This window comes from Heterodontus francisci, chromosome 8 (assembly GCF_036365525.1).
Source record: "Heterodontus francisci isolate sHetFra1 chromosome 8, sHetFra1.hap1, whole genome shotgun sequence".
NCBI lineage: Eukaryota > Metazoa > Chordata > Chondrichthyes > Heterodontiformes > Heterodontidae > Heterodontus > Heterodontus francisci.
The window spans coordinates 124,810,455-124,831,683 of NC_090378.1; the positions used below are offsets into that span (position 1 = coordinate 124,810,455).

The window sequence follows — 21,229 nt, forward strand, 5'->3', positions numbered from 1 at the left end:
GAGTTGTTCATAGAACTGGTCTTTAGCTTCAGGTGGGGAGCAGAGTGTTGGAGCATAGATGCTGAGTATGTGTACTGGACCAGAGGTGGTGAGCAGTCGGATGGACAGTATGCGTTCCGAGCCATTTGAGGGAGGCTCTATCATGCTGAGCCAGGAGTTTCTGATGGCGAAGCCCACTCCATGCTGTCTTGGTTCTTCAGGATCCCTGCCCTGCCAGAAGAAGGTGTAGTCTTGCTCTGTTAGAGATCCGCTCGCAGGGAGGCGTGTCTCCTGAAGTGCTGCAATGTCCACATTGAATCTACTGAGCTCGTTGTTAATGATGGCGGTCTTCCGAGAATCGTTGATTTGTGTAAGGTCTTCCGACAGGCCAGGACACACAGTTCTGACGTTCCAGCTTGCAAAACGAAGGGCTGGTACCTTCTTTCCTTTTTTCATGTTGTTTGGTGCGGTGTATCAGTCCACCTTTCGGGCAATGACCCTGAGCTCCAAGCACCCATTGAAGCAGGCAGACTGTGGCGGGACAGAACCTTATTGAACTGGGGCTGCCCGGTTTGAGGCGGGCAGTAGCTGTCCAGTGAGGTGCGATGACCTCTCCCACCGACAAAGGCAACCCGTGGCGCCCAGTTTCTATGCCAATTTATCTGGACTTATAACCCGTAACTGCTGCCTTCCGTGTTGTGTCAGTCGCTGTGAGGCAACTATGGAGTGACCTCTCCATGGCGCATGCCTGGGCAAGTTTATGGAGGTTGAGAGTTGCCCAGTCGTCAAAACCCCCCTCTCGGCCTTTCTGGTGGGGTCCAAAGGAGTGCAGGACACGACGTTTGGCACCAGTATGGCTGCAGGAACTGCCGGAAACATGCCAAAGGTGACACATGACCGCCTACGGGGTTCCGCTCCGGATTATCTGTTAGGGTTTACTCCCTTAGCCTTGGTCTCTCCTGAGACAGGTGTAGGGCCCCTACACAGGTGTAGGATGGTGCCGGTGGGAGGAGGGGATGCAAGGGGGAGGGGTAGAGGGAGGGGGTGGGGGGGGGTTGCAGGGGAAGGGTGTGCGGGGTGAAGATGGTGCGAGGGGGGGGGGCGGGCTGGGACGGGGTTGTGAGGGGGTGAGCTGAGAGGGTGGAGCAGGGAAGGGGACGGGGGGGGTGGAAGGGGGGTAAAGGGCGGGGGGGGGGGAAGCTGGTGCAGGTGGGAAGAAAGTAAACTGATCAAATTAAACCATGACGTTATGTTCACTATCCACTACACCCCCCTGCCCCTGTGGTGCCCACTGCTCATTGAAGGCTTCAGTTGTTCCTCGAACACTCCATGTGCACATATGAAGAGATGCTGAAAATGTTTTCATCGAATTGGGATTCCAACTCTCCCGAGCACTGCTGCATGCAGCTCAGACACAGCGAGACACAGAAACAGTGAGAGGCAGAATGTGAGAGAGATACAGATGGAGGGAGAGACAGAATGAGTGAGAGAAGGTGGGAGAGGGACAGGGAGGCATAGAGGCACAGAGACACACACACAGACATTGAGAGAGAGACAGACGGAAAGAGACACTCACATCCACACACACACAACGGGAGACACGCAGGCAATGAGAGACAAACACAGACTTTGAAAAAAAATGATAGAATTATAGAATGGTTACAGCACAGAAGAAGGCCATTCAGGCCATCATTTCTGTGCTGGATCTCTGAAAGAGCAATTCACCTCGTGACACTCCGGCACCTTCTCCCCGTCATCCTGCACATTCTTCCTTTTAGGAGAATAATCCAATTCCCTTTTGAATGCATCAATTGAACCTGCCTCCACCACACTCTCAGGCAGTGCATTCCAGATCCTAACTACTCCCTGTGTGAAAAAGTTTCTCCTCATGTCACCATTGCATCTTTTGCCAATTACCTTAAATCTCTGCCCTCTGGTTCTCGATCCTTCCACCAATGGTAATAGTTTCTCCCTATCTACTCTGTCCAGAGCCCTAATGATTTTGAATACCCCCATCAAATCTCCTCTCAACCTTCTCATCTCCAAGGAAACAGTCCCAGCTTCTCCAATTTATCCACATAACTATCCCTGGAATGATTCTTGTGAATCCTTTCTGCACCCTCTCTAATGCCTTCACTTCCTTCCTAAATTGTGGCACCCAGAACTGGACACAGTCCTCCAGTTGAGGCTGAACTAGTGTTTTATACAAGTTTAACATAACCTCCTTGCTCTTGTACTCTGTGCCCCTATTAATAAAGCCCAGGATACTGTATGCTTTATTAACCTCTCTCTCAACCTGTCCTGCCACCTTCAATGACTTATGCACATCTGCACTTAGGTCCCTCTGCTCCTGTACCCCCTTTAGAATTATACCCTTTATTTTATATTGTCTCTCCGCATTCTCTCTACCACATCACACTTCTCTGCATTTAAATTTGATCTGCCACTTGTCAGCCCATTCCACCAACCTGTCTGTATCCTTTTGAAGTTCTGCACTGTCTTCCTCACAGTTCACATACTTCCAAGTTTTGTATCATCTGCAAATTTTGAAATTGTGCCCTGCACACCAAGGTCTAGGTCATTAATATATATTAGGAAAAGCAAGGATCCCAACACTGATCCCTGAGGAACTCCACTACAAACCTTCCTCCAGCCAGAAAAATATCCATTAACTACTCTCTTTTTCCTGTCACTCAGCCAATTTTGTATCCATGTTGCTATCATCCCTTTTATTCCATGAGCTATAACTTTGCTCACCAGTCTGTTGTGTGGCACTGTATCAAACACCTTTTGAAAGTCCATGTACACAACATCAACAACATTGTACTCATCAACTCTCTCTGTTACCTCATCAAAAAACTCCAGCAAGTTAGTTAAACATGATTTGCCCTGAACAAATCAATGCTGGCTTTCCTTAACTAACTTGCACTTGTCCATGTGACTATTAATCTTGTCCCGAATTATTCTTTCTAGAAGTTTCCCCACCACTGATGTTAAACTGACTGGCTTGACATTGCTGGGCTTATCTTTGCACCCTTTTTTGAACAAGGGTGTCACATTTACAATTCTCCAATCCTCTGCCACCATCCCTGAGTTTAACGAAGACTGTAAAATTATGGCCAGTGGCTCTGCAATTTCCACTCTCACTCCCTCAGTATCCTTGGGTGCATCTCATCCGGTCCTGGTGTTTAATCCACTTTAAGTACAGACAGCCTATCCAATAACTCCTCTTTATCAATTTTAAACCCATCTGGTGTCTGAATTACCTTCTCTTTCACTATGACCTGTGCAGCATCTTCTCGCTTGATAAAGACAGATGGAAAGTATTCATTTCATACCTCAGCCTTGCTCCTACCTCCATGTGTAAATCCCCTTTTTGGTCCCTAATCGCCCCAATACACCTTTTACCACCCTTTTACTATATACATGCTGATACAAGATTTCTGGATCCGCTATTGTATTGGCTGCCAGTCTCTTTTCATTCTCTCTCTTTTCTTTTTGCTTTTTAAATTTCCCTCTGAGCCTTCTACATTCAGCCTGGCTCTCGGTTGTATAATCCTCCTGACATTTATCAGAAACACACTTTTTCTTCTTCATCTTAACCCTCTCTTTTGTCATCCAGGGAGCTCTGGATTTGTTTGCCCTGTGTTTCCCCTTCATGGAAATACACCTTGGTTTTGCCCGAACTATCTCTGCTTTAAAAGCAGCCCATTGTTCAGTTACAGTTTTCCAATTTATCTGGGTCAGATCCATTCTTACCCAAAGAGAGAGAGAGACACAGGGGCACACACCGGGAAGTAAACACAGAGAGAGACACACACAAATACAGATGGAGAGACAGACACACACAGAGGCACACACCGAGAAGGAAACACAGAGAGAGAGACACACACAAATACAGATGGAGAGACAGACACACACAGAGGCACAACCGGGAAGGAAAGATAGAGAGAGACACACACAGTGACAGTGAGAGACAGTGAGAGGGTGAGAGTGAGTGAGTGAAACAGAGAGCAGAGGATATTGTACAGCCCCTGCACTGGAAGCTGTCAGTGTGGTTAACGTTCGGTAAAGGAACCAAGCTCAGACTGAGTAAGTAAACCTCAATCCTCCGTTATTAATCCTTTAAATACTGAAACATTCTAAAACACAAATGCTGAATAGTGGAAGGTGTTCGTCAGGAGCTGCAGTCAATGAAATGGTTCATTGAAGAGCACTGTGTATGACAGGGTGCCCAGCTGTATTTCTTTAGTTACATTCCCCCTTTAACCAGCAAGATATAAGTAACCAACTTTTACCGAGTGTGTAGAGGAGATCTGGACGTTTGCAGACTGTGGTCACATTCCTGCTCCATGGAGTGAAATCCCTCACTAGACTCCTGCCAGTCTCAGTGTGAGCTCTGGGTCTCTGTCACAGTCTCTGATATAACTGATCTCAGCACCAGCACAGTGAGACACCGAGGTCCCACCTTCCCCAGCTTTAACTCTGCTCTGTCCACTCCCTGCTTATCTCTTGTCAAAGTTCTGATGACAAACAGTGACAGCAGGGCTCCCAATCCAGTGGCTTCAGTGTCCCAGGGTTTTGGGGAGACTCTCAGTTGCTTTGTCTTTGGGTGAAGTTCAGGCCAATATTTATCTCTGAACCGACATTGCTAAAAATGCTCATTTACCTCATTGCTGTTTGTGGGATCTTGCTGTGCACAAATTGTCTGCCACATTTCCTACATTCCAACAGTGACTGCTCTTTAAACAAGTCCTTCATTGTCTGTAAATGACTTTGGGAGGTCCTGAGGTGTGAAATACTCGATATAAATACAAGTCTTTCTTTTATTTTTATTAACCGGGAGCTCCCACAATACCCTGTTGATTAAAGCTGAACCCAGCAGAAAATCCACAGAAAACTGACTAATGTTTGTCTGATTTGTCTGTGTGTTTATTAGACATGACTGAGCAGATAGCAAGAGTTTCAGCAGCAACAAAGGTGTTACTCTAGTGCCCCTCCCACTTTCCCCATCGACTTACAAAATACTTACGGGGAAAGGGCTCAGCACCTGCCATCGACTGGTTAAATGTCACCCCTCTAGACTACAGGTCTCCCGCAATCTGCTCTCCATCTCTCTCCTGAAGGCACTATCTCTGGCTGGGGCACAGCTCCACCCTCCCCAAGTGGCCTCATTCCTCCAAGTGTGAGCCGGGAGGTTGAGAATGGCAGGCTATTCGACTGTGAGGTTTTAGTGTTGCCTCAGTGGGTAGCACTCTCACCTCTGAGTCAGAATGTCGTGGCTTCAGGTCCCACTCCAGAGACTGGAGCACATAATCCAGGCTGACACTGCAGTGCAGTATTGAGGGAGTGCTGCACTGTCAGAGGTGCTGTCTTTCAGATGAGACAAACTGACGTCTGCCCTCTCAGGTGGATGTAAAGGATCCCACTGCGCTATTAGAAGAGCAGGGGAATTCTCCTCGGTGTTCTGGACAATGTTTATCACTCAACCAACATCATTGAAAATCAGATTATCTGCTCATTATCACTCTGCACGGTGGGATCTTGCTGTGCATAATTGGCCATAAAACACTTTGGGACATCCTGAGGTGTTTTTTTTTTCTCGTTATTTTTTATTCATTCATGGGATGTGGCCGTCGCTGGCCAGGCCAGCATTTATTGACCATCCCTAATTGCCCTTGGGAAGGTGGTGGTGAGCTGCCTTCTTGAACCGCTGCAGTCCATTTGGGGTTTGGTAAACCCACAGTGCTGTTAGGAAGGGAGTTCCAGGATTTTGACCCAGCGACAGTGAAGGAACGGCGATATAGTTCCAGGTCAGGATGGTGTGTGACTTGGAGGGGAACTTGCAGGTGGTCGTGTTCCCATGTATGTGCTGCCCTTGTCCTTCTAGTTGGTAGAGGTCGCAGGTTTCGAAGGTGCTGTCTAAGGAGCCTTGGTGCGTTGCTGCAGTGCATCTTGTAGATGGTACACACTGCTGCCAATGGACGTCAGTGGTGGAGGGAGTGAATGTTTGTGGATGGGGTGCCAATCAAGCAGGCTGCTTTGTCCGAGATGGTGTTGAGCTTCTTGAGTGTTGTTGGAGCTGTACCCATCCAGGCAAATGGAGAGTATTCCATCACACTCCTGACTTGTGCCTTGTAGATGGTGGGCAGGCTTTGGGGAGTCAGGAGGTGAGTTACTCGCCTCAGCATTCCTAGCCTCTGACCTGCTCTTGTAGCCATGGTATTTATATGGCTACTCCAGTTCAGTTTCTGGTCAATGGTAACCACTAGGATGTTGATAGTGGGGGATACAGCAATGGTAATGCTGTTGAATGTCAAGGGGAGATGGTTAGATTCTCTCTTGTTGGAGATGGTCATTGCCTGGCACTTATGTGGCATGTCTTACTAATTTGATTGAGTTTTTTGAGGAAGTGATGAAGATGATTGATGAGGGAAGGGCAGTGGATGTTGTCTATATGGACTTCAGTAAAGCCTTTGACAAGGTCCCACATGGCAGACTGGTGCAAAAGGTGAAGTCACACGGGATCAGAGGTGAGCTGGCAAGATGGACACAGAACTGGCTCGATCATAGAAGACAGAGGGTAACAGTGGATGGGTGTTTTTCTGAATGGAGGGATGTGACTAGTGGTGTTCCGCAGGGATCAGTGCTGGGACCTTTGCTGTTTGTAGTATATATAAATGATTTGGAGGAAAATGTAGCTGGTCTGATTAGTAAGTTTGCGGACGACACAAAGGTTGGTGGAGTTGCGGATAATGATGAGGACTGTCAGAGGATACAGCAAGATTTAGATCGGTTGGAGACTTGGGTGGAGAAATGGCAGATGGAGTTTAATCCGGACAAATGTGAGGTAATGCATTTTAGAACGTCTAATGCAGGTGGGAGGTATACAGTAAATGGCAGAACCCTTAGGAGTATTGACAGTCAGAGAGATCTGGGCGTACAGGTCCACAGGTCACTGAAAGTGGCAACGCCCATCGATAAGGTAGTCAAGAAGGCATACGGCATGCTTGCCTTCATCGGTCAGGGCATAGAGTATAAAAATTGGCAAGTCATGCTGCAGCTGATCAGAACCTTAGTTAGGCCACACTTAGAATATTGCGTACAATTCTGGTCGCCACACTACCAGAAGGACGTGGAGGCTTTGGAGAGGGTACAGAGGAAGCTTACCAGGATGTTGCCTGGTCTGGAGGGCATTAGCTATGAGGAGAGGTTGGAAAAACTCAGATTGTTTTCACTGGAACGATGGAGGTGGAGGGGCGACATGATAGAGGTTTACAAAGCTAAGAGTGGCATGGACAGAGTGGATAGTCAGAAGCTTTTTCCCAGGGTGAAAGAGTCAGTTACTAGGGGACATAGATTTAAGATGCGAGGGGCAAAGTTTAGAGGGGATGTGCGAGGCAGGTTTTTTACACAGAGGGTGGTGAATGCCTGGAACTTGCTGCCAGGAGAGGTAGTGGAAGCAGATACGATAGCGACGTTTAAGAGACATCTTGACAAATACATGAATAGGGAGGGAATAGAGGGATATGGGCCTCAGAAGTGCAGAAGGTGTTAGTTTAGGCAGGCATCAAGATCGCGCTTGGCTTGGAGGGCTGAATGGCCTGTTCCTGTGCTGTACTGTTCTTTGTTCTTTGTTGTTTGTTCGAATGTTACTTGCCACTTATTAGCCCAAGCCTGGATATTGTCCAGGTCTCGCTGCATTTCTACACGGACTGCTTCAGTATCTCAGGAGTCACGAATGGTGCTGAACATTGTGCAATTATCCGCGAACATCCCCACTTCTGGCCTTATGATTGAAGGAAGGTCATTGATGAAGCAGCTGAAGATGGTTGGGCCTAGGACACTACCCTGAGGAACTCCAGCAGTGATGTCCTGGAGCTCAGATGATTGACCTCCAACAACCACAACCATCTTCCTTTGTGCTCGGTATGACTCCAGCCAGTGGAGGGTTTTCCCTCTGATTCCCATTGACTCCAGTTTTGCTAGGGCTCCTTGATGCCATATTCGGTCAAATGCTGCCTTGCTGTCAAAGGCAGTCACTCTCACCTCACCTCTTGAGTTCAGCCCTTTTGTCCATGTTTGAACCAAGGCTGTAATGAGGTCAGGAGCTGAGTGGCCCTGGCGGAACCCAAACTGAGCGTCACTGAGCAGGTTATTGCTAAGCAAGTGCCGCTTGATGGCACTGTTTATGACACCTTCCATCACTTTACTGATGATAGAGAGTAGACTGATGGGGTGGTAATTGGCCGGGTTGGATTAGTCCTGCTTTTTGTGTACAGGACATACCTGGGCAATTTTCCACATTGCAGGGTAGATGCCAGTGTTGTAGCTGTACTGGAACAGCTTGGCAAGTGGCGTGGCAAGTTCTGGAGCACAGGTCTTCAGTACTATTGCCGGTAACAGGCACTATAGAAATGCAAGTCATTCTTTGAGGTTGGAGGCTCCTGATCCTGACCCTCGCCAATTGTCCGCATACTCTCACCTTCCAGGGGTCATTGGATCATTCGGAGCAGTGACCCTGCCTGACCCCAGTCCACTGAGACTAATTATAGCCTCACCCTTGACCTCACCCCAGTGCTGGGCAGGAAGGTTTTTAATGAAATCTAGAACGTTCTACACTGCCACCCAACATGAATCCTTTCTGAAGTGTGTTGATAAGTGAGACCCCCACTATCAACAGCGTAGGGGCTACCATTGACCAGAAACTGAACCGGAGTAGCCATATAAATACCGTGGCTACAAGAGCAGGTCAGAGGCTAGGAATCCTGAAGCAATTAACTCACCTCATGACTTCCCAAAGCCTGTCCACCATCTACAAAGCACAAGTCAGGATTGTGATGGAATGCTGTCTACTTGCCTGGATGGGTGCATCTCCAACAACACTCAAGAAGCTCGACACCATCCAGGACAAAGCAGCCCGCTTGATTGACACCCCATCCACAAACATTCACTCCCTCTACCACCGACGTACATTGGCAGCAGTGTGTACCATCTACAAGATGCACTGCAGCAACGCACCAAGACACCTTAGACAGCACCTTCCAAACCCGCGACCTCTACCAACTAGAAGGATAAGGGCAGCAAATACATGGGAACACCACCATCTGCAAGTTCCCCTCCAAGTCACACACCATCCTGACTTGGAACTATATCGCCGTTCTTTCACTGTCGCTGGGCCAAAATCCTGGAACTCCCTTCCTAACAGCACTGTGGGTATACCTACCTCAAATGGACTGCAGCGGTTCAAGAAGGCAGCTCACCACCACCTTCTCAAAGGGCAATTAGGGATGGGCAATAAATGCTGGCCTAGCCAGTGACAATTTATCCCATGAATAAATTTTAAAAAAATGCAAGTCTGCTCCAGTGTTCTCGGAGAAAGTTCTCCGGATGTGTGTGTGATCTGAGATTTGTTAACACTGAGCCTGTTTCCTCCAGATAGACTGATCTATAGTTCGAGCTTCCTGTCAGGTTAACAGTGTCTTAAAGGGACACTGAGTCTTTAAACACTCTTACTATTAACCATTTCAGTGCTGAATTGGTGATTAACCTTCATTAGAGACGTTTAAACAGAGAAATATAGAAAGATTTGTGGTGCAGATGAGGCCATTCGGCCCATGGTGTCCATGCCAGCTGAAAATGAGCTAACCAGCCTAATCCCACTTTCCAGTTCTTATTCCTGCAAGTTTCAGCACCTCAAGTGCATATCCAAGTGTTTTTTAAATGTAATGAGTGTTTCTGCCTCTACCACCCTTTCAGGCAGTGAGTTCCAGACCCCCAACACCCTCTGGGTGAAAAAAGTACTCCTCAAATCACCTCTCATCCTTCCACCAATTAATTTAAATCTATGCCGCTGGGTTATTGACCTCTCTGCTGCGGGAAATAGGTCCTTCCTATCCACTCTATCTAGGCCCCTCATAATTTTATACACCTCAATTAAATCTTCCCCTCAGTCACCTCCGTTCCAAAGATAACAAGCCCAGCCATTCCAATCTTTCCTCATTGCTAAAGTTTTCCATTCCTGGCAACATCCTCGTAAATCTCCTCTGTACCCCCTCTTGTTTGATCACATCCTTCCTGTAATGTGGTGACCAGCACTGTACACAGTTTTCTAGCTGTGGACTAACTAGTGTTTTATACAACTCTGAGGAATCTCTTTGTTCTTATACTCTAGGCATCAGCCAGTAAGGGCAAGTATCCCATATGCCTTCTTAACCACCTCATCTAGCAGTCCTGCTACCTCAGAGATCTGTGGACAGGTACTCCAAGGTCCCTCAGTTCCTCTACACTTCTCAGTATCCTAGCATTTATTGTATATTGCTTTGCCTTGTTTGTCCTCCCCAAATGCATTACCTCACATTTCTCCACATTAAATTCCATTCTCCATTTTCTGCCCACCTGACCAGTCTACAGCTCTCCTCCTCACAGATAACCACAAGGCCAATGTTTGTATCATCTGCAAACATCTTAATCATCAGTCTAAATCATTGATATATATTATAAACAGCAGGGAACCCAGTAATGAACCCTGCAGAACCCCACTGAAAACAGCCTTCCACTAACAATAACAGCCATTGACAATAAACCTTTGCTTCCTGTCACTAAGTCAATTTTGGATCCAATTTCCCATGGATCCCATGGGCTTTTAATTTTCTGACCAATCTGCCATGTGGGATCTTATCAAAGGCCTTGCTAAAATCCATGTAGACTATATCAAACATGCTGCCCTCATTGACACTCCTTGTAACCTCTTCTAGAAATGTAATCGTTAGTCAGACACAAACTTCCCTTAACAAATCCATGCTGACTGTCCTGAATTAATCCCGTGTTTCTCTAAATGATGGTTTTTACTGTCTCTCAGAACTTTTTCCAATAATTTTCCCACTGCCGAGGTTATGCTGACTGATCTGTAATTACTTGGTCCATCCATTCTTTCCTTTTTAAACAACAGTACAACATTAGCAGTCCTCCAGTCCTCAGGTACCATGCCTTTAACCAGAGAGAATTGGAAAATGAGGATCAGAGCCTCCGCTATTTCTTCCATTGCTTCCTTTGCAGCCTGGGATATATTTCACCTGGGCCTGGTGATTTATCCATTTTCAAGGATGTGAAACACCTTAATATTTCCTCCCTCACTAAGTTTATCCCATCCAAGATTTCACACTCCTCCTCCTTAACTACAATGTCTGCTTTGTCACTCTCTGTGAAAAAAGGCACAAAGTATTCATTCAGAAACATGTCCATATCCTCCGCCTCCACACACAGGTTAGGTTTTTGGACTCTAATTGTCGCTGTTCTTTCCTTCGTAATCCTCTTGCTCTTTATGTATTTATTAAACATCTTTGGATTTTCCTTGATTTTATTTGCCAATATTTTTTCATGTCCTCTCTTTGCTTCCCTAATTTCCTTTTCAATTTCATTGCTGAACTTTCTCTACTCTTCTAGGCTTTCTGCAGTTTCTCAGTATCCGATATAAGTTTCCCATTTGTCCCTTATCCTACTGCGTATGCTCTTTGACATCCGGGGGAAATCGAGATTTGGGAGTCCCACCGTTTTTCTATTTGAGAACTATTTGTTCTGAGGCCTCACTATCTCCTGCTTCAATGCCTCCCACTGCTCTCACACTGATTTACCTCCAGGCTACTGGGGAAGTGGTGGCGTAGTGGTAATATCACTGGACTCGTACTTAAGAACCCAAACTAATGCTTTAGGGACACAGCTTTGAACCCCACCACGTCAGATGAAAACATTAGAATGCAATTAATAAACATCTGGAATTAAAAGCTCATCTGATGGTGACCATGAAACCATTGTCAATCATTGTAAAAACCCATCTGGTTCACTAATGTCCTTTCGGGAAGGAAATCTGCTGTCCTTACCTGGTCTGGCCTACATGTGACTCCAGACCAACAGCAATCTGGTTGACCCTTAAAATGCCCCTCAGTTCAAGGACAATTAGGGATGAACAATAAATGCTGGCCTAGCCAGCGATACCCACATCCCATGAGCAACTTAAAAAAAATTAACAAAAAGCTGTTTCCAGTCTAATTCTGACAAATCACATCTCAGCTTAGTAAAATTGGCCTTTCCCCAGTTTAAAACTTTTACTCTTGGTCCATCTTTAACCTTTTCTATAACTGCTCTAAATCTAACTGAATTATAATCACTGCCACTAAAACACTCTCACATTGATCCCCTTCCACCTGCCCAGATTCATTCCTGAAAACTAAGTCCAGAACTGTATCTTCTCTTGTTGGTCTTTCTACTGATGAGAAAAGTTCTCCCGAATGTATTTTAGGAATTCTGCGCCCTCTGCACCTTTTATACTGAATTTATCCCAGTTAATATTTGGAAAGTTGAAATCCCCTCCTATTACTGGCCTGTTGTTTCTGCACTTTTCAGTAATTTGCCGACACATTTGCTCTTCTCTCTCCCTCTGACTGTTTGAGGGTCTATAGCAGGAGTCTGGAACCTGCGGCTCCGGAGACACATGTGACTCTTTAACAGCTCATTTACAGCTGCCAACCTTTTCCAGTTGGATCACATTAACATGAAAAAGGCCGAAAAAATTCAGTCAAGGAAAGTAAACTGTGTTTTTATTGTGGGGATAAAAGGCTAATCATTATGTTGTACTTTATAGTTTCAAATGATTATTTAAATGAAAAGCATCATCATTGTCTAAATGAACTTGTTTGAGTGGTACAGCTTCCATTGGAGGAACAGCTTTTATGTTTGTGACCATTATTGTTTCTAATATCACTGAGATGATAAATTATTCTGCTATTACAAACTTCTTTTTTATTACGAGAATCAATAGCTGCAAAAATTGTCTTAATTCTGCAGTTAAAGTTGGGTTTTAAGATGACTTTACTGACAAAATTATATTTTTAAAAAATCAAAAAAACACAATAATTCAGAGTGAAACCTATTCTGATTTTGACTTTTTTTCTTTTGATACATAAATTCAATACATGTATTTTATTTATTATATATACAAAGTGTGCATTCTACCAGAGACACTTGTCAATTTAGAAGGTATTTGGTTTAGAAATGCTGAATTTTGGTCTTGACGCTCCCAGTAGTTTTTATTTTAGGTAATATTTTTGAAAAAGGTCTCTTCCTTTTTTATCCCCCTCTCTATCCCATCTGAAAACCCAGTATCAGGATCATTGAGCTGCCATTCCTGCCCTTCTTTAAGCCATGTTTCAGTAATTCCTACGATATCATACTTCCAAGAGCAGTCCAACATAATTTAACCATCAGAACATCAAACCACCCAGTGTCATCGTATTTTAGACTAAACTTAGCAAGTGAGGCAAAAAAGAAGCAAATTAAGAATCAGTGATGCTCATTTCTAATGATTCAACACCAGCCGTAGTTCATCAACCCAGCTGTCTGTTATCTGATGTGACATATCCAAACACGGAAACACCTACAGAAACATACGCATAAATATACACATTTTATCTGCAGCACCCGTGGAAGAGTCTGTCACTCTAGAATTGGCCTTTATAGCCACTCCAGGTGCTGCTGCACAAACCACTGACCACCTCCAGGCGCTTACCCATTGTCTCTCGAGACAAGGAGGCCAAAGAAGAAGAAGAATATACACATAGAACACACAAATATACACACAGAACACATAATTATACACACAGAACACACAAATATATGCAGAGAACACACAAATATATACAGAGAACACACCAATATACACACTGAACACACAAATATATACAGAGAATACACAAACATATACAGAGACTATGCAAATATATACAGGACATACAAATATAGAGACAGAACACACAAATATACAGAGAGAACACACCAATAACGGAACATAGAAATATACAGAGAGAACACACCAATATACACACAGAACACACAAATATACAGAGAGAACACACCACTATACACATAGAACACACAAATATACTAAGAGAACACACAAATATACACAAAGAACACACAAATACACATGAAGAACACACAAGTATACATAGAGAATGCCTAAATGTACACAGGGAACACAAAAATATATACCTAGAACACATAAATACACACAAAACACACAAACATGCAGTGATTAACAGTCTTTCTCTTCTCTTTCAGGCCGAGAGAAGTCTCAGCCCACACTGACCCTGCTGCCCCCCTCCCTCGAGCAGGTCAAGGCCAAGGGCACTGCCACCCTGGTATGCCTTGTCAATCACTTCTATCCCGATGAAGTGGGGGTGGAGTGGAAGAAGGATGGTGCAGCCATTTCAGCCGGGGTTCAGACCAGCAACTACCTGCGAGCTTCGGACAGCACCTACAGTGTCAGCAGCCTGCTGACCCTCTCTGGGTCCGAATGGGAGTCCAACGCCCGCTTCTCCTGTGCCCTCACCCACGAGACCCTCTCCTCTCCCCTCAGTAAGAGTGTCAGCAGATCAGAATGTGTGTAGAGTGTTAGAGACAGTCCGCAGAGGAGACACAACTTTAAATATAACAGGGGTGAACTGGGAGGATAAAGGTCATTGTCAGCACGGAATTTCAACTCTCTTCCTTCTCGTGACTGGGTCTGAGACACTTCTGAGGATCAGGGGTTAAGGCACGAAATTGGGACAGTGTAGAGGGAGCTTTACTCTGCATCTAACCCGTACTGTACCTGCCCTGGGAGTGTTTAATGGGGACAGTGTAGAGGGATCTTTACTCTGTATCTAACCCGTACTGTACCTGCCCTGGGAGTGTTTGATGTGGACAGTGTAGAGGCAGCTTTACTCTGTATCTAACCCGTACTGTACCTGCCCTGGGAGTGTTTAATGGGGACAGTGTAGAGGGATCTTTACTCTGTATCTAACCCGTACTGTACCTGCCCTGGGAGTGTTTGATGTGGACAGTGTAGAGGCAGCTTTACTCTGTATCTAACCCGTACTGTACCTGCCCTGGGAGTGTTTGATTGGACAGTGTAGAGGGAGCTTTACTCTGTATCTAACCCGTACTGTACCTGCCCTGGGAGTGTTTGATTGGACAGTGTAGAGGGAGCTTTACTCTGTATCTAACCCGTACTGTACCTGCCCTGGGAGTGTTTGATTGGACAGTGTAGAGGGAGCTTTACTCTGTATCTAACCCGTACTGTACCTGCCCTGGGAGTGTTTGATTGGACAGTGTAGAGGGAGCTTTACTCTGTATCTAACCCGTACTGTACCTGCCCTGGGAGTGTTTGATTGGACAGTGCAGAGGGAGCTTTACTCTGTATCTAACCCCGTACTGTACCTGCCCTGGGAGTGTTTGATTGGACAGTGTAGAGGGAGCTTTACTCTGTATCTAACCCGTACTGTACCTGCCCTGGGAGTGTTTGATTGGACAACGTAGAGGGAGCTTTACTCTGTATCTAACCCGTACTGTACCTGCCCTGGGAGTGTTTAATGGGGACAGTGTAGAGGGATCTTTACTCTGTATCTAACCCGTACTGTACCTGCCCTGGGAGTGTTTGATGTGGACAGTGTAGAGGCAGCTTTACTCTGTATCTAACCCGTACTGTACCTGCCCTGGGAGTGTTTAATGGGGACAGTGTAGAGGGATCTTTACTCTGTATGTAACCCGTACTGTACCTGCCCTGGGAGTGTTTGATGTGGACAGTGTAGAGGCAGCTTTACTCTGTATCTAACCCGTACTGTACCTGCCCTGGGAGTGTTTGATTGGACAGTGTAGAGGGAGCTTTACTCTGTATCTAACCCGTACTGTACCTGCCCTGGGAGTGTTTGATTGGACAGTCAGAGGGAGCTTTACTCTGTATCTAACCCGTACTGTACCTGCCCTGGGAGTGTTTGATTGGACAGTCAGAGGGAGCTTTACTCTGTATCTAACCCGTACTGTACCTGCCCTGGGAGTGTTTGATTGGACAACGTAGAGGGAGCTTTACTCTGTATCTAACCCCGTACTGTACCTGCCCTGGGAGTGTTTGATTGGACAACGTAGAGGGTGCTTTACTCTGTATCTAACCCGTACTGTACCTGCCCTGGGAGTGTTTGATTGGACAATGTAGACTCGTGATGCCAAGTAAAACCTCACTAAGATGCTGAAGACTGTCAGCTGAGCTAAAATAATGTGAACCTCAGAAGTCGCCGCTCAGTAAACCAGACCTCCTTCCTGCTCACTCTGCAGTTACAATTTAAAGTTTAGTCTCTGTTTAAAGCGACAGGATTCTGATGTTATTGAGAAAATCTCCACAACTGTTTTAATAAACCTTCATTCCCCCTGTGAACTTCTCCAGCTTCCTCTCGCTGGGCTCTTTATTCAAGTCTTTTCTCTGTAAATGTAAATCTGTAAAAGGTAATAAACATTAAGAATATTCAGTAAATGTCTCGGGAGTGTTTTAGAAATGTCCCACCTTCCTGTCAGTCGATTGGCTGCATTTCAGCAAGTGGATCTAATAATTGGCTGGTTGACCTGTCAATAAACTATCAATCACCAGCACATCAGCAGAAAATTTAGTTCAAAGCCAATTATCAATCATTTAAAAATGAATGGTTTTATTTCGAATTCCTTGTGATTACAAGATTAAAAACATGGGGAACTGAGGGGACAGAGACACTAATCACTAAACATTGTGATGCCAGTTAATAAGGACATAAAAGAATCAAGTCAAGCATGAGGATTTATTTCCAGCGGATAGAATTGAAAACCAGAGAAATTATGTTAAATTTGTATAGAATCTTGGTAAGGCCACACTTGACATACTCCGATGTAATGACCAGGTGAGAAAGGTGTCTAGGGGTCCCTCTCAGCCTTCACCTGGTCTTACTGTAAAATAGTTTAATTTTAAACACACCCTGTTTTTAGCTCCTCCCCACCCCCCCCCCCCCGCCCCCCCCGGGTGAATCCTTGTTCACCGCTTTCCAATTATAAGGCAAAAAAAACAGCACAAACAGGTTTTCTTAGGTTTAAAGACGAAAGATTGAAATTTATTAAACTTGAAGTGAAACTCTAATTCGGTTAACGCCTACGGATACACGATGCACCCACGCCAGCATGCATATACGATACACACATGCAAATAGAGACAGAAAAGAGCAGAAGAAATAAAGTGGAAAAGTTTAAGACAATATCTGAAGAGTTTTTGTTACAGTTCTTCAAGCTCATTGTAGAGTCCTTGATTGCAGGTAGATCTTGCTTTTCGTTGGGGCCCAGTATTCTTCTAAAACCTTGTTCACTGTTGGAGACTTTTCTTTCTTGGGGTTCATTTGTCTTCAATGGATTCAGAGGCTTGTGCAAAAGAGATAGGAGCAGACAGGAGAGAGATCTCAGTCCAGGAGCAAACAGACACACTCAGTTCAAACTGTTTGTACGATTCAGAAAACCTCAGGTTGCCAAGCAGGTTAGTCATGTGACTAACTGGTCTGACCATGTCTCGGCTCTGTAGATTGTATCATCTTATCATATATAGGATGATATAGATGGGCTGGTAAGATGGACAGAGCAGTGGAAAATGGCATTTAATCCTGAGAAGGGTGAGGTGATGCACTTTGGGAGGACTAACAAGGCAAGGGAATATACAATGGGTGGTAAGACCCTAGGAAGTATAGAAAGTCAGAGGGATCTTGGTGTACTTGTCTGAGCACTGAAGGCAGAAGTACAGGTAGATAAGGTGGTTAGGAAGGCATATGGGATACTTGCCTTTATTCGTCGAGGCATAGAATATAAGAGCAGGGAGGTTATGTTGGAGCTGTATAAAATGTTAGTTAGGCCACAGCTGGAGTACTGTGTACAGTTCTGGGCACCACATTACAGGAAGGATGTGATTGCACTGGAGAGGGTGCAGAGAAGATTCACCAGGATGCTGCCTGGGCTGGAGCATTTCAGCTATGAAGAGAGACTGAAAAGGCGAGGGTTGTTTTCCTTACAAAAGAGAAGGCTGAGGGGGGACATGATTGAGGTATTAAAAATTATGAGGGGCATTGATAGGTTAGATAGGAAGAAACTTTTTCCCTTGGTGGAGGGGTTAATAACTAGGGCTATAGATTTAAGGTAAGGGGCAGGAGGTTTAGAGGGGATTTGAGGAAAATGATTTTCACCAGGAGGGTGGTTGGAATCTGGAACACACTGCCCCTGAAGAGGTGGTAGAGGCAGGAACCCTTGCAACATTTAAGAAGTATTTAGATGAGCACTTGAAACACCATAGCATACAAGGCTACAGGCCACGTGCTGGAAAATAGGATCAGAATAGTTAGGTGCTTGATGGCTGGCATGGACACGAAGGGCCGAAGGGCCTGTTTCTGTGCTGTATAATTCTATGACTCTATCTTAGCAGGGCCTGGAATGCTCCTCTTACACACAATACCTGGTGATCAAAGTGCATTGTGGGTTGAATGTGTCAGGGAATGGCTGATTGTCCTTCCAATCACCGTCTGTTAATATGCAAATGTCTTTTCCAGCCATGGCTGATCCGCTTAACAAGTCATTTCCTTGCTGCAGCAACAATTTAAAATCAATGTTCATGACAAAATTAATGTGCCTCATTCTTGGCAGGTGGGGGGCAGTACGACACCGAACAGTTCTGGTCTCCATGTTATCAAAATGAGATAGAGGGTCTGGAGAAGTTGCAAAACAGATTGACGAGGAAGAGACCAGAACTGAGATGATGTGCTGATCAGGAAAGGCTGAACAGGCTGGGGAACTTTCTCTAGAACTGAGGAGGCTGAGGATTGATCTAATGGAGGTCTTTAAAAATATGAAGAGGTTTGATAGGGTAGGTCAGGAAAAGATGCATCCACTTATGGGTGAGACCAGAACTCTTGGCCGTGAATATAGGATAATCACCAATAAATCTGATAGGTAATTCAGGAGGAACAACTCTGAGAGATAGCATGAGTGTTAAATAACAGGTTTTATTGTTATTTCTTTGGACAGAAAACGTTATATACCAGAATTTCATTGTTTTTTAGTCAATGACCTCCTGATTTTAGTTTGAGTTAAACAAAACTCTCCTGAAACATTTTTGAATTTAAGGAACATTTCTTTGTAAAAAAAAAAGCATTATTTTTGAACATTGAGGTAATTTGTTTGAATGAGCATTGATGTTCAAGACTTATGTTTGGGACTGTATAAGTTCGCAAACAAAATAGTGCAATAGATTTTCAATTCTTCATTTCTTTTAGATGTTGGGGATGACAGGAGCTGGTTCGGAAAATAGAGAAAGGATGTTTTTTTTTATTTGTTCATGGGATGTGGGCGTCGCTGGCCAGCATTTATTGCCCATCCCTAATTGCCCTTGAGAAGGTGGTGGTGAGCTGCCTTCTTGAACTGCTGCAGTCCTTGTGATGTAGGTACACCCACAGTGCTGTTAAGAAGGGAGTTCCAGGATTTTGATCCAGCGACAGTGAAGGAACGGCGATATAGTTCCAAGTCAGGATGGTGTGTGACTTGGAGGGGAACTTGCAGGTGGTGGTGTTCCCATGTATTTGCTGCCCTTGTCCTTCTAGTTGGTAGAGGTCGTGGGTTTGGAAGGTGCTGTCTAAGGAGCCTTGGTGCATTGCTGCAGTGCATCTTGTAGATGGTACACACTGCTGTCACTGTGCGTTGGTGGTGGAGGGAGTGAATGTTTGTAGATGGGGTGCCAATCACGTGGGTTGCTTTGTCTTGGATGGTGTCGAGCTTCTTGAGTGTTGTTGGAACGGCACCCATCCAGGCAAGTGGAGAGTATTCCATCACAATCCTGACTTGTGCCTTGTAGATGGCTTTGGGGAGTCAGGAGGTGAGTTACTCGCCGCAGGATTCCTAGCCTCTGACCTGCTCTTGTAGCCACGGTATTGATATGGCTACTCCAGTTCAGTTTCTGGTCAATGGTAACCCCCAGGATGTTGATAGTGGGGGATTCAGTGATTGTAATGCTGTTCAATGTAAAGAGGGGATGGTTCGATTCTCTCTTGTTCAAGACAGAGATGTAAAAGAAACTGTCGGCGTGTTGGGCGAAACTCTGATGATGGAAACATGGGGGAGATTGGGAACAGGGGCTTTGAAAGTCGCCAAAAGGCAGTTTTAATTCCAAATCTCTTGGGTTGACAGGATGGTATGAACTTGTTTCCCTCAATACTGCCCGCTCCCTGCTCCCTCCAATACTACCAGCTCGTTATTCCCTCCAAAAGCCAGCTCCCTACTCCCTCCAAAATCAGCTCCCTGTTACCTCCAATACTGCCAACTCCCTGTTCCCTCTAATACTGCCAGCTCCCTGTTCCCTCCAATACTGCCAGCTCCCTGTTCCCTCCAATACTGCCAACTCCCTGTTCCCTCCAATACTGCCAGCTCCCTGTTCCCTCCAATACTGCCAGCTCCCTGTTCCCTCCAATACTGCCAACTCCCTGTTCCCTCCAATACTGCCAGCTCCCTACTCGCTCCAAAATCAGCTCCCTGTTCCCTCCAATACTGCCAGCTCCCTGTACCCTCCAATACTGCCAGCTCCCTGTACCCTCCAAGACTGCCAGCTCCCTACTCCCTCCAAAATCAGCTCCCTGTTACCTCCAATACTGCCAGCTCCCTGTTCCCTCTAATACTGCCAGCTCCCTGTTCCCTCCAATGCTGCCAACTCCCTGTTCCCTCCAATACTGCCAGCTCCCTACTCGCTCCAAAATCAGCTCCCTGTTCCCTCCAATACTGCCAGCTCCCTGTACCCTCCAATACTGCCAGCTCCCTGTACCCTCCAATACTGCCAGCTCCCTGTTCCCTCCCATACAGCCAACTCCCTGTACCCTCCAATACTGCCAGCTCCCTATTCCCTCCAAAACTGCCAGTTTCCTGTTCCCTCTAATACTGCCAGCTCCCTATTCCCTCCAATACTGCCAGTTCCCTGTTCCCTCCAATACTGCCAGCTCCCTATTCCCTCCAATACTGCCAGTTCCCTGTTCCCTCTAATACTGCCAGCTCCCTGTTCCCTCCAATACAGCCAACTCCCTGTTCCCTCTAATACTGCCAGCTCCCTGTACCCTCCAATACTGCCATCTCCCTGTACCCTCCAATACTGCCAGCTCCCTATTCCCTCCAAAACTGCCAGTTTCCTGTTCCCTCTAATACTGCCAGCTCCCTGTACCCTCCAATACTGCCAGCTCCCTATTCCCTCCAATACTGTCAGTTCCCTGTTCCCTCCAATACTGCCAGTTCCCTGTTCCCTCCAATACTGCCAGCTCGCTATTCCCTCCAATACCGTCAGTTCCCTGTTCCCTCCAATACTGCCAGTTCCCTGTTCCCTCCAATACTGCCAGTTCCCTGTTCCCTC

The 21,229-nt window shown here is 45.7% G+C and overlaps 1 gene segment (V, D, J or C); it reads left to right on the forward strand.

Moving 5' to 3' along the window:
* LOC137373143 (immunoglobulin lambda constant 1-like) overlaps positions 1-16,321 on the forward strand; it is a 229,504-nt gene extending 213,183 nt beyond the window's left edge. Inside the window, 1 exon segment of the C gene segment in view lies at positions 14,095-16,321. Coding sequence covers positions 14,095-14,423 — 329 coding nt within the window.
* The last annotated feature ends 4,908 nt before the right edge of the window (positions 16,322-21,229 follow it).